This window comes from Homarus americanus, unplaced genomic scaffold, assembly GCF_018991925.1.
Source record: "Homarus americanus isolate GMGI-L3 unplaced genomic scaffold, GMGI_Hamer_2.0 scaffold48088, whole genome shotgun sequence".
Classification (NCBI taxonomy): domain Eukaryota; kingdom Metazoa; phylum Arthropoda; class Malacostraca; order Decapoda; family Nephropidae; genus Homarus; species Homarus americanus.
In genome coordinates, this window is record NW_024719965.1 from 61,324 (window position 1) to 80,537 (window position 19,214).

A 19,214-nucleotide genomic window follows, 5' to 3' on the forward strand; every position below is an offset into this window, starting at 1 on the left:
GAAGACAAATTCCTGGAGGTAATGTGGCATTGAACATATCATGAAAAAATTATAATACAGGTCCACCACCAATTTTCTGGTAACGGATGGTCCGGCACCTCTTTTAATCCGGACAAAATTACGAAAGGGCGTATGAAATTTCTGCGACCTCATGGGCTGCCACAGATGGCGTTACGTCTTAGCAGCGCTCACTTTGTTTGTTTACTCTGCAGTTGTTGGTGGTAGTCCCTTGATTTTGTGTGATTCTTAGCTTATTTTGCACATATTTAACTAAAGCTATGGCTTCAAAGGCAAGTACATGTGTCAGTGGTGGTGTAAAGCATAAACACCATTCCATATCAATACAAGATAAGGTAGAACTCTTGAGAAAACTTGACTGTGGTGTTTCGGTGTGACAGGTGTGTGATCAGTATGGTATTGGTTCATCAACTGTGTATGATATAAAGAAGCAAAGTAAAAAAAAGTAATAAGATTCTATGCAGAGGTGATTCCAAGAAGCAAATGTGCATTAGAAAAACAATGAAAGATGGTAAGAGTACTGAACATGATAGAGTGATGATGGAATGGTGGTTTAAAGATACCGGGAAGCGTATAGCTAGTGGGTCGGAGGTGTATTGCTTGATTATTATATATGACCTCTATTAATCCGGCAAGGCTCAGGAACCAAAGGTGCCGGAAAATTGGTGGTGGACCTATAGTACAGTAATGTTCATTGTTTTATAAGAAATAATATTACAATAAAAATAATAATCATGTTAACAACAACAGCCCATTTTGATTATACAAATGATATCTTTGACCATATATGACCTGTGTCAACAAGTGAAGAACATCTATTAATATGTGCATGAAGGAACTGCTTTATAACAGACACAACAAAAAGTAAAATACTGTATAATTACTGACCATTTTCAGGCAAGGAACTGGCCAACCATTCATATACCTCAGTGTATTTATCACTAAAGAGCAAAAAGCTCAGTAAAGCATCTATCCATAATACTGTACTGTTATTTTTACAGAGTATAAAATGCTTTGGCATCATAATCTTACTTATTTCCAGGCAGCACTGAATTTCCTTATTTTGCAAGCTACAAATATTTCTATTTGGAGTATTTCCTTCATCCCAAAATAAGTCCAAGTAACATGAAATGTCAAATACAAATTAAGATATCTTGTTCAGCTTTTATGCATACCTTACTTCAATGAACCTACACTAACCCTGAACAGTTTCATGATATCAGATCATTTCATGTTAATGAACGTATAACTGTTCATTTTAAGAACAGTATACAGTATTATATAAGAATTTAATCAAATTAAATAACAGGAAGAAGAATATAAATGAAATGAACACTAAACCAATATAATCTCTCCACAGACAATAGCTTTGGTAAATTGCATATACTAAAATTAAACTATAAGAAATTATTTTATTAGTTACAAACATCCTGTACTTAACAATACCAGAACTATTTTATGAGTTTCTAATACTGTTTGTCACATGTGAAAACTACTGTATATTGCAAAAAAAAAAAAAAATCAAAGCAGTGAACAAAAGGAGACAAGTATTAACTGTTACTACCTACACTGGCCACTAATCTTTTGACCCTGAATATACCTTTAAGAATAGTACAATACAATCCAAATAAATTACACTGCCTTGCTAAACCATGCAGGAGGCATGTCAGGATATTCTGTTCCTCTGATAATTAAATATAAGCATGATAAATGACCCACTTTAATTATTATAATTCATACAGATTATTTAGAGTGTAATGTACCACGAGATAAACTTGTATTAGTTGAAAACATACAAGGCAGAAGGTGAATATGTGGCTGAATTTGAATACTTTTAAGTATTATTGTAGCACATACAGAAATGGAAATATCTGAGATTATTCTGAATAACAGTGAGAGAAAAAACACATTTATGACGATCTTATCCAAAATATTGGAATGTTCTAGCACACTGTCACTCAGAATATACTTTAAATTGGGGAATCTACGAAGCAGGTCTACTCTGAAACATATACTGTATTTTAACTGCAGCATGTTTGATTTTTTTCATTAGCAGATTTTTTATCCATATAAATACCGTTTTTCTACTTATACAAGGCCCATAAATTGTAATCAAGTTAACTCAGAGCCTATATGGCCTCATAAAAATAGCATTACAAAAATATTATTCAGTTAAGCCCATACACAAGAAACTATAGATGTCATAACTGGACCTAATTCTTCTTGGTTATATTGTTACAAAATAGAAGACCTGATTTGTGTTCAATATTGCAGCAAGGCAGAACTATGCTCTACAAGAGAAGACAAACCAGACACCAGATGACAAAAGTTTCTTGTTAGCATTGTGAATGTATGATTTTAAATTTGGAAGAAAGGAGGTTCAATAAAAAAATATGATTATTAGTATCTTTAAAAGTAAATTAAAATTTATGGATGAAAAATAATTTTAGTTACGTCCTTCTAAGATAATGAGACTTATTTTTGGCAGTATTAATAACTATAATGAAGATTTCAATGAAAATATAAATAAATAATTAAAACTCATACCATTTCTGGTGTCAAGTTGACAAAACTGTACACATAAGGGGACTAGAAAATGAGTGTGGGAAGCACTTCAGGATCCCTCTAAATGGCATTACAAGTACTGTACAATCCTGCATCAAGTGATGATCTGCAGTCATTGTTGATTTGAGTAATTTTAATGACTATGGATGAAAGGGTTGTAAATAACACTAAAGAAAAAATCAGGTTAAACATTTTTGTTGCAAAATTTGGTACTACTATAGTGTGTGGTCAACAAGATATTTAGGTTAGGTTGGGTTGGGTCAGGTCAGGTTAAGCTACACTAAAGATATATTTGTAAACTGTACACTATAGTAGCACCCACAATTTGGATTGTTTAAAAATGCTAAAAATATTATTTATTTATTTATTTACTTTATTTTTACTTTGCACAAGTTTTAAGCATAAATAAAACCCTCTCAGCCATATGCCTGACTCACAGTATTTACAAATACTGTATGGATATGTACTATACAGTTGAGTCTGGATTTACGCGGTTTTTGTTTACGCGTTTGGTCATTTACGCGGTGCCTTGCCAGAATTGAAATGCTTTAATTATGTGGTAAATTTGGTCATTTACGCGCGAAGCGGCGCGGGCAGGGTGCGCACAAGGTCGCCCAGTCATCAAAACATTACCGAGTTCTTCACCCGCCACCCACCACAGCCGGCCCAAGTCAGTGATAGTGATAGTGAGGATATGGACTTTGAGGGGTTTGACAAAGAGGCCCTGCAAGCCTATGTGGTGGATAGTGATACAATTGATACAAGTGATACAGGTGAGGGCCAATAATCTGCCCTCTGCCTCAGAACCAACCTCCCATCCCCGTGTGCCCAGCCATCTTTTCTACTAATGTAAGTGTTAAAAAACCTAATATTATTGATATTTCTCTTAATTATTAATTGTGTGTGCATACCATCATAAAATTAAGATGTTATTTTGACTACAAGGTACATATTGTGCCAGAAAAAGTGAAGTTTGGCGGTCGGCCCAGTCTCTATTTCAATTAATCCCATATGTTCTGTTATTTCATTTATGTGTTTCTCATTTTACGCGGTACTCCACGGGTTCAATTGACCGCGTAAATGAAGACCCAACTGTATACTTTCATCCATATGTGATAGTCACTGCTTCAAGTTATGCCTGCACAAAGGAGTGCTACAAAGGAGATCCAATTCTAATCCCACACTACCTACAAGATTAGATTGTGTAATTACGCTTCTCCCTCTTTTAAACAAGTATAAATTAATCCATAAACAGACATAATGCAACTCTTGTAAAGTATACACCATTGATACATACATATGATTGTGGGTATTATTGGCAGTTTAGGGAGATGGACTGATGTACTGTACATTGTTACAATTTTAAGAGATTTCAAAATATATATATTACATGAGCATCATGGAATTTTTGAAACTACAAAAAAAAAACAAAGTAAAATCTACATTAATGGAATAATTGCCAAGAAAATACTAATCCCTATACTGCTCAATATACACCTCTCAGTAACAATTCAGCAAATTTTGCTTACAACAATTTCATCATTTGAGTGATGGTATAAAAACAACAAGGAGCTGAACATTAAACTATACTGTTCTTAAGAGGCATGAAGCAAGATAATACAAGCTATTTAATACGTTTTGAGATAAAACCGCTAGTTTTGCAACCTAATTTTGCTTATTACAATTAAGTATGCAAGAATTAATACTGACAGAAATGAAAGAAGCTAGAAAATCATATTTTTGGCATTAATATAATTAAAAGAAAATAATGGATATTCTGAACAAGTATTGTTGTGTGTGTGAAATACAGTAACTTTATCTCTTTCAGGTTCTTATTCATAAGAATTGCACTTCTCTTTTTTTAAATAAACTAATCAGTGTTAACTTCGGTATCTTATTTTACTGGCAGTTGCTGGTAGATGAATATTATTATTCTGGGAAAAATAAACAGATGTTTATAATGGAAATCCTCAATACAGTACAAACTTCTTTACCATTATTCATTTAATATCTGAATTTAAAGTACTGTATATTCATATTATTCTTTTATGAACATATATTTTGCATGTTAACTGAATATTATTGTGTGCTCTTCCACACCAATAAATTGAAACATCTCTGCAACTCAAACAAGATGCCTTGTTACTATTGTCATACTTGTTCATCATGCCTCTTGCATTGACTTTAGGTAACTCCTACAACAAGGCTTTACTCTCTATTACTGGAACACATTGTGGGGCACATACATACACAAGCCTTTGATCCTAACTATTAATAAAATTACATTTATGAAATGGAATAGGTAATTTCTGAAGGTTTACAGTAGTTTAAATATCTTTTAAAACTAAGTAACCATTATCATCTTCAGGCCCAATAACCTAAACTAATTTTAAATGGATCATAAGAAAATGTATTATTCGAACAAACAATAAGGACAAAATTTAATTTATTTTCATTTGCAATACAGTATATAATTTATTATTATTTTCCTCGAATTTATTTCACCTTTGTATAAGACCCTTCTACTGTTCAGGATTTTTAATTTAATATTAAATTTCATCATCAATACCTTGCCCTTTTTCAACATGAGTTAGTTAAAGCAAATTATGACATTGTAAAGGAACACATAAACAACATACAGTAAATATTGACTGGTTTATCATGGAAGTACTGTACTACTGCTGGAGAAACGCTTTGTTCTTATACCACAAACTTCTCGCTACTTACTTAAAACTCGCCTGTCCTTATTTCTTGCTGGGAATAAATTCACCTCAAATGAAAATTAGACATTCTCATTTCTTAAAGGAGAGTTATGTCATACTACAAATGTCGGACAGTCACATCATTGCTGAAAAATATACAAATGAAGCCAATGAATTAAATAATATATATTTTTAACCAAGCTCCAAATTTTGTGAACTTTTAAGTTTAACAAATTTGAACTGTTAACCAACCTCCAAAAATGACAATCGTTGAAGTTTTACAATTTAGAACAAGTATATTCAGTGATTTTAAAACTTTACCTCTTAACCAAATTGGCTATTTCCTTTACAAATCCACTCAGGCAAGGAAAAATTTACTTTGTAGGAAAATATGTGCAAATAAATTTTTTTATTTATATTGCTAAAAGATCCTCACTTGAATTTCCTTCACTGTAAAATAATCATACATCCATCCACGTCAACAGGAGATTACACAATAATACACTTTCTATGATCCAGAACCGCCAAAAAATACTGCACTGTAATATGACGAAAGTCTAACAATACTGTACATACAATATACTAAACTTAATGACTAGAGATTTCCATGGAGTTTTCATTAATGGCTAGGAATTAATACTATCTCACAACACTCGTAAAAATCTGTTATAGAACTTTAGCACACGGAATATCTTTATTGCACATATTGAGGAAATGAAGTTTGATAAAATATAGATACTTGTAGTTATTAAATGTAAAAATCTTTGCTACACAGATGCTTAATTCCATAATATAATATAAAGAGCAAATGTATAAAAGTGGACCTCTAAATTGGTCAACTTACTAACCCATATTGAAAGTCAAAAGCAGGATGACTTATCATTATTAAACCTGTTACACATACAGTAGTTTACATCACTGGAATTTCATGTTAAGAACCATTTTCAAAAACTAAGCTCAGATTCCTATCCACACTGTATATCCAGTATCAAGACCTAGGAATACATAAAAAAAGATGCAAAAAAAATAAAAATGGAGAAACTATTTACTATACGTACATACGTATACAATTACTTCTTCTTAAATAATACTTCAATGATATAGCTGTAATGAGGTGGGAATTTTGATTATCTGGTAAGCATAATTGAAACTTTTAAGTACTCATGCCTGGGTTGCTCATACATCCATAAACTTTATGATAACCCATCTACTTTTTTTAATTCCAAGTTGAAGGCTTTCAAGTCCTAAAGTTTTTTTACACAGATGATCTTAAAATATGGAGTGTGGGAGAAGGGTAGACAAGGTAGTCAAGTCCTTGAGATTGTTATATCTGCAGGGATAAAAGGTACATTCATATATATTCTTGGTTTGTTAATTGACCTCATGTGAATGAAGTAATAAAAACAACATGAGTTTATTCAAAATACAGTGTCTGAAACTTTAAGGTGATAGTAGCCACAATTTCACTGAAACAGGGGAAGAGTGGTTAAGAGTCCCATATGACATTTACTGGACCACCTTACACACACACAGAATATGAAGTCAACCTACACACACACCCTCAATCTTTCCTCATATTACAGTTGCATTTATGAGGACATGCTCTGTCTACCAGACCTAAATTATGTATGTAGTCTGTCCAGGGCAATACAGGAAAATTTTTCCCTAAATTCTTTCACTATTTATTTGTTGTGTGAAGCAAAATAATGTACTGTAATGCAAATTTTGGCTTCAATACTGTCAGATTCACAGGTATAATACCCACCTAAACTGATTAATTTATGTTGTACAAGCATTTAATTTATGCCATATTAAGTTATTAATGTAATTTTGATTGATTTTAATGTAATATTTTCTAGGCACTAAAAGATACAGTGTAGTTATTTCTGGCATAATGGAAGTAAATTAGTTTTGAAAATGGCCAATACAATTTTATAACAAAGAAGACAGTTTTACACATGTTTGAGTGTACATTAATGTGATGTTTGTCCAATAACAAGTGCAGATAAACTGTTACATAGATAGATGAGTAGAAATATGACATATCTGTCCAGAGTTTACACATGTTGAATGTACTCTGGGTTGAGATATGAGAAGCCAGAGAACTCAGTCTGGTCAAGGTTCATCATGAAGAGTTTATCAGTGGGAGTCAGTTCAGTACGCTCAGAGGTGAACTGCTTGTCAAAGTTGCTTACATCCTTACGATGACGCTGAAATATAAATTTATCATTAGTTCATCCCTCTTTATACTGACTCTGTCACATAAGTAAATAAGTTTGTTTTATACTGGGTATACACTTAGAAAATGCAGAATGACATGTGAATAATGTAATGCTCACTTATTACTTTATTGTAGCATTATATAAAAGATGGGACAGACCTACAATTAAAACCGTTGCAGTACAATATGTTATATTCTTACTGAGATGAAGTTGTTAGAAAATTGATGAGTTCATGACCTGAGCACTGCTGTAGCTGGGTAAGTTCAAGAATAATTCTAAACAAAAAGATTAAAGTATTAATGATAAAATAATAATAATAATGAAAATGTTTTTACTCCATCTTTATAAAAAAAAATGCTATAAAACACTGTAATGTCTAATGATTAACAAATTGGAAAGATATTACCAAATTCATGTCACAATATAAACCAATTTTGATGCATCATACCTCCTACATCGTGTTTAATTCTGTAAGTTATTTACCCAAAATTAATAAGTTGATATGACTCCACGTTTATGGATTATTGTTATCATGCATAAAGCCTTTCAAAAAAGTAAAAAATATACCCAGTAAGCATTATATACAGTACTGTACTTCAAGGAAAATGCAACTAAAGTTTCCTAAAAATATCTCAGTACTGTAATGTTACCAGTGCAACAGGCAGCACAAAAGTACTTACCGTTATTACTTTCTGGATCAAAATACATGACAGCCATCACTACCTGTTAAGGAACTGTTAGACCACAACTCTCTGGCTTACTAAAACGACAGACCAAAAACTACTGTCTCCAATCTTGGACATTCTTAAACATACTACAGTATAACCAATCCATAAGATTCTCACATTTATGAAGTGAACAATTTAAAAGAAAACAACACAGTTTAAAAGTTGCACAGTAGTACCACTACAAGTCCCAACTTAAAGAGACCTGTTTTGAAAGTTCAATATTATGCAACTATTCATGGCACAACAAATCATCTTGCACATAATTTTTTTTCTTCTAAAAAACAGTCTTTGTGATATACCAGAATACAACGTCTAGCTTTATACCTAGGTATGTAAATGTCTAGCATTAATTCGCCAGGCCAACATACAGGCAATTAAAACATCTAATAATTACTTAAATACGTAATATTAGGAGGACACGTCGCTACCTGGCATTTAATTGCAATTCTCAATAAAATAATATAAAAATGAATAAATAAATAATTTATTTGTATTCTGTTAATGCTATTACTTTATTTCTTAAAATTAAACACTTAATTTCAAAGGTATGGGACAAGGATGTACATTTAAGTACCTTGGATAATTTATATTTACGTTAGAACTTGTTCCAAGTTCTTCAAGTACATAAAGATATTTACTGTAATTTTAAGTGGGAAAAAAATAATGTAATATTTAAAGGCATCCAAAACTACATATTAATTACAGGATTATTCTTAATTTGCATTTCATTTATACAATTGAAATTAGAAATACAGCAATGTTCTTAAAGCAGAAAAGCTAAGGTGACACAATATGATTTTCATAGGTTGTATTTGAAGCATGGAAAAAATCTGAATATGAAAGATGGGTAACATGAGAAGGTAACCTTGGATAGATACCAGTAACAGGGATTTGAAAAAATGCCTGCAATGTCCTAATCAATTATATCAGAAATATATTTTACACACGAATCAATAACATATTATTCAGGTGCTTGCTGGAGGACTTTAGAAAAATCAGATTATTGTCACATGAAAATCTTACTTCTTGCATATTATCAAAACAACTTTTTTTTTGGAACCATCATGTAATATCTATAATTTAGGTCTACAACATTACCAGTCACCAAAATGCCCAAAATGGATCCAAATCCAAATCCAAATTATTTGCATGGTACAATCAATATTGCCATGAGTTAACGGTGTGGTAGTTTCCCCATGCCAGTGAAGACACACTCATGCCAGGGTGTCAGTACTCTGTGAACATTTCTTCTCCTGTGTATTGCAATCACAGATAATAAAAGGACTTTAGGAACTTCCTTTACTACCTGTCTCCCAATAATTTTCAAGAAATCCAAAAGAAATACACAGGAAAAGTATACACACAACAATTAAATGTAAAGAAAGCTGAAGCACTGAAGCAAAGTGAAGCTGCAAATACACCAAAGAAGTTACAGATAACCAGAGAAACCTTGTTTTTCTGGGAAATATGAGTACTTGTACTGTGCAGTACTATATTGTAAGTACACAATATACAGTACAGTATTATATTTATCAGGACCATCAACTGTGGTTATTAATTAATGTATTACAACATTTATTACTGTATTGATACTATCTTTTCATTAACAATTACAATATCTTCTGTGTATAATTATTAGCAGTAGAATATTATTCTAAATCTGATGTTAGGTATGTCCCTTTCATCCTGACTAAGTGGAAAATTAAAAGAACAAATATATATTTGTAAATAAATAGATACAGAAGACACAAAGAGAAGCAGAAGAATTGATACACAGGTGTGGCATTGCAACTAAACCCTTAAAGAAATACACCCTGTAAGTTCTTATGCAATAGTTTGATGGAGTATTTTTAAGCATTATCTATGGACTAGGAAAAAAATTTAGTGCTTTATTCCTACCAATTAAGACTGAGATTTCATTAGCCACAATGATATGTGAAACAAAATTTGCTTGTTGTGACATTTTTCTTGTGCATGCGAGTTCTTTGAGACTATTCATTCTTGAGATGCCTTTCAGAAAAATTTACTGTAAATTTCTTTGAAGATGTACAACCTGGGAAATAAAAACAAAACCCTGGAACCACAAGATTCAGTTGACTGGACTTCTTGGGTTAAATGAAATAATCTACAGGAATAAAAGCCCATGAACTGTTTTGGACTGATAAAACTCATTTGCTTTTTGAAAATCATTTCCTCTACATGTAAGTTTGTTATGCATGGCGACATCAACACATTGCATTCCACCCTACCACCAATTCATTACCTTTTCACTGACTGAACTGTACTGTACTGTACTGTACTGTACTGTACTGTACTGATATCTGTACTGTTGTGTAAATCATTACATACTCTATTTGCTTTTTATTTCTCTTAATACAGTATTGTATCTTAGTCCGTTACTGTCATTACACTGTATTTGGTTTACACATATTATTACCAAAACAAATTCAGAATAAAAAAAAATGACTCAAAGAATGGTGGACTTAACTCTTTAAACTGTACATCATAAAGATTATTTGCAGTGTTTTATTGCAATTTCTACCGTAAGTTGCTAGTGGGTTTAGCTGAAAACAAAAACAAAACTTCTTTTCCTATCATAACTGTTAATAAATTTGGCAAAGCTCATATAAGAGCCTTTTTATCTGAATTTACACCTTCTTACCTGAAGCCTCAACAATTTTTAAAATGTATTCTATGAATACAAGGTACAGTATACAGTAATCCAATATTGTACTGTACTGTACTGTACTGTACATCATCAGCAATCTTAGTACAGTACAGTATTTATGTTAAAGTCTACATGAGGTAATATAATCAAAGTTCTCAAAAAATGTTTTTGTTTTATTTTCTTATAATCTGAAAGATTGACACAACTGGGGCATTAGAGGATAAAACTGACAGTCAAACCAGTTAAATCACAAATAAGAGTCATGAAAATAAGTAATTTTTTGTGAGGAATGACTAAATCGGAACACTATGAAAACCTGTTTTCGGTGGTGTTAATTAGTTGTAATGCAGCTTTCCTCTATTCTACATATTTCCTACATAACAAACTTCTTTGTGATTTAACTGTTGCATATTGGAGGTATTGGGGCAAGAGAGACCAAACTAACTAATATTTTAAATAATGTTTGTAATTGCCTGTTGCTTGTATGCAAGACAGGATCCATAACACCTTCAAGCATGCTACCATGTCCCAAAACCTTCATATGCATAACATTAGTCTTAATTGGTTAGATTTATAAAAATAACACTGAGACAATAAAATTACAATAATATATATGTAATATTTGTGAAGGGGGCCAACAATTTTATCTGAAATTTGAAATCAATTGAATATTTTCTTATCATAAACAGAAAGAAAAGCAAGTTGCTGATTACCACTTAAAACAATTACTTTCAACTATTTTGAGAGTGATAATGTTTATGGGCATTCAAGATGCCATCCAAGGAGACTGGTTCATACTATGTTATATTCATGTATTGTATTCCTTAAGTGTCATGGTTTGTGCACAATTTTTTATGTGGCACCATAACTTAACCTGTTTTTCTTTGTGAAACTTTCTATTTACATTCTGGCATATTATTCTTTTGTACAGTAGTTCCTTTAAAATCTGATTACCGGAATATATACTTTTTAAAATATCTTTCTATACAAAAGATAAGCTCCTCTTAAATTCATCATTGTCTCAACTCTTGTAATATTTGATACTGTAATTATATGACAAAGTCAGGGAGTTGTACCATAAAATAAAAACAATGAAGGAACAATTATATAATCAGTAAAAGGTCACAGCTATTAAAATAAATAAAAAAGGTATTACAAGTTCAAACCCAATTCTTAAGTGTCACCTAAGATCACCAAAACCTAAGTCTCCCCCAATACTACTAAACTGGGAATGGAAATAAACATCCGCATACATTAAATTTAGTGTTAAAGCATTTATTATCATTTGGGAATTTGTCTGGTGCCTGTTAACTGGCTAAGAGTACTCAAGTGATACACTTGAACAAACAGCAAGTGCCAAGAACAGTCAAACTGATCAGGGATGTTTCTACAAAAACCTTCATAACTTGTTAACTGTTGAGCTTTGGTCCTGTCCTAGACAACAATTGCCTTATGTACTTTACACTGAGGAAATTATTTTAGTCTTTTATATGATCTAAACAATTAACATCGATATGTACTCTTAAATCCAGGTATATGTTAAGAGACTGTAAGCAATAATGTAGACTTCCACAAATTCTAGTGCTTAATGAAACTGTGGTAGAAGATTAGAAATTTACAGCAACACTCCACCAAAATTATGCTTCATATAGGAAATATCTCATGGGACGCTTTGACTGTTCAAATCTGCTTGACACAAATCATGCAAAGTTTGTAATAGCCTACATATGTTAACAGAAAGACTTGATGAACTTACTACAACAACACATAACCTAGGTGACTCAGCTAATGATTTGAATAATTCATGTGTACTATAAATTTTCCAGTGTCACAGTTAATATCCTCATAAAATCTAAACATCAATGTTGCACAACTAATGATTCCATGTAAAAATTATGGTCTTTAGCTAGACACTTTGGGAAAGCATATGAGGTTATGACTAAAGGTTACTCAATACAAGATCTAACATGTATATGCTGTACTTTCCTCCAACTCTTAAGTGTGTTTTGGTGTGGGAGTTAAACCTTCAAGGTGCCACATACTGTGGACAACTGGGGAAATTCTACCACAGGCCAAATTATCAAAACATTTTCAGCCATTAATATCATCTATCAGTAATTTATATGCATAATATAAGGAAATCCTTCAAAAACTTTAAGAACACATAACCAGCACTTCAAGTGGAAGTGATTATAAGGATTTGTTTTTATTATAAACTTGTTGGTAGGGTACTGTACTGTACTCTCTATGTTAATGTACTGTATACACCAATAAAAATAAAATTCGCACACTTAGACATTGCCTTTCCACTTCGGTTTGGAATGACAGGCCATCCAACTATATACACAGAGTTAACATCAAGAAGTTATAAGATATGCACATAAACTGTTATGGCTAGTAAAGAAGTGAAATATGCGAGAATGGAACAATTCACAAAAGCTTGGCAATCACAGATGACAGAAAGACTGTGAACATCACACCATACCTGGCGAGAGGGACAATACGTCAATATATTGACTGATTTAATATTATAATATAAGTACAGTACAAGGTTCAGATAAAGGGCCAGCTCCTCCATGTCACACAAGGCTGAGAAAATATTGTCAGCCAATCATTTGTGCTGGTTAACAAGTGTCTTGTCCAGAACAAAGCTAAAATCACCTGACACTTGAAAGTATAAATATACTAATCATTTTATATAATACAGTTGCACTAACCTAAAGTGAATCTGTGTATTTTCATTATGATTTCTTCTTATCAGTGTTGTAACAATTTTCAGTAGCACTCATCAGCAATACTCATCAACAAGTTGTGAGTAGGATATATAAATGTATGGGGGTGAGAAATGTATGCTTAGAGAAGCCTTAATGTACTGTAGGTACGATTTTAAAAACCTGTTTACACGAGAAATATTTTTCTTCAATGAATAATAAGTAACTACATTCCAGGATAGCAAACTTTAGCTGCTTATAATAATACCTGTTGTAATGAACACCTAACATAATACACATAATAATCATGATTATAGTTACCAACAGCAATATGTCTATGTAAATGAATCACTTAAGTAGTATTGTGCTCAGTGTTGGTCACTCATGGTGCACTGCTGTGGGATAAAAAGAGTACTTCATCTTCTATCCAGCACATAGTTATTCCTTTGCCAGGTCATGGTGCAGACCTCAGATGGGCAGCATCTTCTGGAACTCCCACAATATCCATCAAAGTCTAACATCTTTAATTTCTACATTTCTTTTTATCGGTTTTTCTTAATTTTTCTTGTCTCCCTAATACATGCTAAGATCCTCCTCATTCTGTTCACTGGAGGAAGTCGATGACTGTTTAATATTCCAGATTCAATCTAACATGTACAGTTCATCAGCAACTGTAATGAGTATTGCTGTTAAGGCATTAACATTCTGACAATGTAATGCTCAAGAACAGGCTACTGTACGTGTATCCCCAAGCTTGAGACCTGGGAAAGTGACTTTGATGTAGAATATCAGACTAAGTGATTCTTTGCAGAAGTGGGAATGTTTAAGTATTACATGAAAGCAAAACACCTGAACACAGGTACCTCCTAAACAGCCTACTAGTCGTAGTCCTGCAAGATCATGAATATAGCTCAACTAACCGATAAAAAGTGTTTTCCTATTTTTGGGGGATCTTTTCCAAAATTTCAACTTGATATTTGTCGCAAAGGAATGACACACTTCGTGCCTAGCAGTATCATGGGTAATAGTATAAAATTTTCTAGGATACTGCAAATCAATACAGTACTGCTTTACTACATCTGGTTTGGTATCTAAAATAAAGTTATTACATCTACTGTTTAGTGTTTAACTGGTATAACCCATAAGGGAGTTTTATACTTCAGGTCAGTTTGAGAAAATTAAAACAAATCTATTATTAGTTTCAAGTAGGGATAAACAGACAGTCTTGGTGCTATGTTATATTCTGCAGTGAATACTGTGCATGTCCATAACAATCTGAACACTTAACTGATTTTGGGGAATTGGGAGGCCTGTGTCAGCTGTAAACCTTTGCTAAACCCTAGAATATTTTGATCTGATGTTTATACCTGGGCTCAATATAGTCACGTGGACAGTGGTAATATAAGAATGTATCAAAATATACCAGAGTTTGGTGGACACTTAAAGAGTTACTCAGACCTCCCAACAGTCAGGGACATGACAACTTCTACAACAAAGCTGACAAAACTTTTACAGATGGGGATGGTTAAATGATTAACAAGAGGATTTAAGCTTCAATGTTCTCCTAAAAATATATGTATATAAACTTTTCACCATAATCATACTGCTACCTGTTTTATCAACTTTTAAATTAATATCAACAATGTTTATCAAAAGCTGAAGGATAACTCACACTACTTATAATAAAAAAAAAGAATTAAAAAATACTACAAAATAAAGATGATTCCTGATACTTGTGCTTCAATTAGAAAAATAAATAAAACACATGATGGACTTACTTCTGAGACTTTCTCACTCAAACAAATTGCACAAAAGGTTATTGTGCACCACCTTAATAATAGTGTCTATCAACAAGTGTGGAATGTTACATCTCCAATGCTGGCTCCTCTCACTCCTCATGGAGAGAGTCCTACCCTCATAATACAGAAGCTGCTATATCACTACTACTGAGGTTGCTCTACTACCACTGTGTAGACAGTGCTGCTACCACTCTAGAGGATGCTAACCCACCACTGTCAAGTGATACACCACTGTGTAGTAATAATATACTGCAGTGGATACTTCACCATCCAGGACAGAGGGTGCATCACAACCTGTGAAGAGGGTGCTACACTACTGTACCACTGTAGAGAATCCTATACCACTGTAGAGGGTGTTGCAATACCAATGTAGAGAATGCTACATCACCACTGCATGGAGTGCCAACTACATTACTATATTATATGCAGTTTTTTTTAAATGCTTTAAATCACAGGATCTTTTGGAAACATTGTAAAAGGATAACATCTATACATACTGTAATTTTTAAGGAGTTAAGACACTTATTTCTAACAGTTATCATATAGGAAGATCAATGCGATAGTCTTGTCAACACATGAGATAACATTTAACCATATACATGATTTGTGTAATGCTTTTGTCTAAATGTAGTTCTGAACAATAATTGCTTTGCAATAATTAATTCATGACCAAATACGACTAACCACAGATGTTGTCCTAACCTGATCAATGATTCTACAATTAAAGTCAATACTACATACACCACATAAAAATCTATGAAGTTCAACATTAGACTAAATGAAGTCTTTTCTGTGATTACATGCACACTTATATTTAGAGTGAAAGTCAAAAAACATCACAACAGGGCTTCATTATACTTCACCAACAATATTTTTACCACAACATATCCTCTAAAACCTACCACTCTGGTGTCCTCACTACAAGATTGGCTACTTAATTTTCTAATGACAAAACAACAAATACTCTAGTATTATTGGCATATCTGCCATAACCACCCTTCACAGATTATATAGTTTCAACAATACTGCTTGCATACCTCTCAAAACAGGATTATACAGTGATAGAAGGAGAGACACACAAACCTCCAACACGTAAATTTTGGGCATGTGACCCTAATCACATAATTCTAGGCTTGTAACTTTGGGCAAACAAAATCCCACAAGTGCAAGCCTAAGGAGCAGCTGAATTAGAAAAATGGAAGGTAGTCATTAATTCTATGCCACTAGTTACTTCTGTACCAAATGCCTTATTAAAATTTATTTCTGTGACAAGAACTAACAAATACTCAAAATTTAACAACATACTGAAGCTAATATTATCAGAGAACCTACAGCCAGTCCAAATCCAACAACTGGTTGACAACTAACAACTGGTCAAAGAATAACAACCAGTTAGGAACTAACAATCAGCTCAAGAGACCAATGAGCATAGAAGAAACGGCTGGTAGAGAACTAACAATTACAAACCACTACTGCTGAATTTAGATGAAAATTGTGCATGAAATAGTAGTACTGTATTAATAAACTACCTGGGGTCCCCCAAGGAAAAACAATCTACACATTTGATCACACTGATGGGGTTCTGCACACCAAGGCCTGTTGAGTGGGCCATACCAGATGGGCCATGTTGAGTGGGCCATGCTAACTGGGCCATATTGAATGGGCCACACTAACTGGGCCATGTACATGGACTGCATTAATCTATGGTCAAGATGAGTGGACCACAACAACTGGGTTATGTTGAGTGGGATGTAATGAATAAGCCATACTGAGTGGGTTCCAGGGACATGCTGAGTGGGCCAAACGAAATGGGCCATTTACAGTGGGGCATACCAAATGGACCATGTTGAGTGGGTCACACTACCTGGGCCATTCTGAATGGGTCACACTATCCGGACCAAATCATGTGGGCCACAGTGATTGGGGCCTTGTAAATGACGGCATGGTGGTCATCATCCACACCAGTAGTACAGTACTTAAACAATGGATGAAATCTATTAAGCATATAACATACTTAATCCTACAAGACAATCTAACCAAACTATGAGGGAAGACTTGGGTATAAGAGGATTAAAATCAGTTTTCAGTTTGTTAATGTTCACTGAGAAATGCACGTCAAACATATGCAGATGGCAAGGAAGATGGTGCAGTCAAGGTTCAGCCATGGATGGCCAGCAGCTGACATCCACGGGTGACATAGGGCTCTGATCAACAAATCTAAACCCTAAATGCAAGGATAAATAATTATGAAAAATTGAATGGGGTAAGAGCAGCCACTTATGACCCTAAAATTACCCCAACACAACAAAATCTAATGACCATTTTACAGTCTACTGAAGTTTTCTTATCCCTGACGGTGTTGCAGAAAAATGTTACTTCCAAGGATTGGCTTAATGTAGAGTGTAGGATGCCTATACCAACTTAATGTCTAAAGATGCAATTCAAATATCTCTATAAAGTCTACATTAGGAAAATGCATCAGTAAACAGGAGGCAATAACTATATTTTCCAGAACTGTGACATTATTACCTCTAGCCTTTGCTTACTTGACAACTCCAAAAGGAAGATATATGACTCATATCCGCATGTAATGGTTATCAAATAATCAAGTCTTTCATTTGGCCGATCAGGCACAGGTGGATGGCAGACATGATGATTATCTAGGTGGTAAGTTTGGCAGGTGAGCCAGATGTTGCTCTGCTGGACTTGAGGGTGTTTGTGGAGGATCTGGTGGTCATATTCACTTTCTGACATCAAATCAATGGCTTCAGGGTATTGGCAAGATGAAAGACAAGTGTGGCGTTATTTAGTCCTCATCAGGGAGGAGAATCTCATCGAGCACGGGTTGATAGAATGGATTGGTGTAGGTGAATGCATGGAAAGCATCAGGGTCCAAGTGTTCCATGATCTTTTTATCTGCAGGGGAGAACTCCAGCCGGGCATTGCGGAACACAGGATCAAAGTTCTCGCCAAGGCGTGGATTGGTCTGTGGAGAGACCAGGTCATGATCGGTCATGCCAGGTCACTCAAAGTATTGCAAACATCAGCTGGAAATCTTTAATTTATGTTTTTGTGAAAACTCCACAATTTGCTGCCCTTAGTACATCCACATTCTCTAGTCCTTAAAACTTATCAAAGTTGGTTATTCTGTATGTACTGATTTGACAGGAGCCGAAAATTTGATACAGTATTAGTGTCTTTATCATATATACTGTAATTCACATTTCATCTCTAATGACAACTATAAGAATATCCCTGCCACAAATTTTGACCATTTCCATTACCTAGAAACCCTCCCATCCTTAAGTTTTTTTGAATCTACCAAATTCTACATTGCCATCTTAAGAAATGTTCCGATGCTTTATGAATCCTCACATGTTCTAAGGAAGACCTCCATCACATACCTCAGTCTAAGAATATCACACCAATTTCAGGAACATCTTTATCCCATACAAACACCTACACATTCTTATCTCAGCCTACTTCTTCTTGAAAGGCATTTTTCACTGCCTGAGAACCCTTACAGTATACTGTACAGTATAACACATGCCTCTAGGAATACTTTAGTTTCACATGAACCCTTCCACCTTTTTTTTTGTGGGGTGGGGGGGGGGGGATATTTCTATCACATACAAACTAGTCTTTATGATACTCTTACAGTAGTCTAAGCAATATTTCTATAACACAATAAACTTTGTTACCATGTTTGGATATAAGTTATGGCTCTATGTTGTAAAAACCTTCACATCTATGAATGAGAGTATTTGTTCCATACTCAACATCATTTCATGTTCACAAGAT

At 33.6% G+C, this 19,214-nt stretch overlaps 1 protein-coding gene across 4 annotated transcripts in view; it reads right to left on the reverse strand.

The window, feature by feature from the left end:
• Nucleotides 1-4,423: 4,423 nt before the first annotated feature.
• LOC121860337 (protein kinase C, brain isozyme-like) overlaps nucleotides 4,424-19,214 on the reverse strand; it is a 118,988-nt gene continuing 104,197 nt past the window's right edge. For 2 of the 4 annotated variants that reach the window (XM_042357413.1, XM_042357412.1), the window contains exon 13: nucleotides 4,424-7,495. In XM_042357413.1, coding sequence (XP_042213347.1) covers nucleotides 7,343-7,495 — 153 coding nt within the window. In that variant the 3' untranslated portion in view covers nucleotides 4,424-7,342. Of the gene's footprint in view, nucleotides 7,496-11,063; nucleotides 18,400-19,214 lie in introns of those variants that run through there. The other 2 variants (XM_042357411.1, XM_042357410.1) reach the window with 1 other exon arrangement.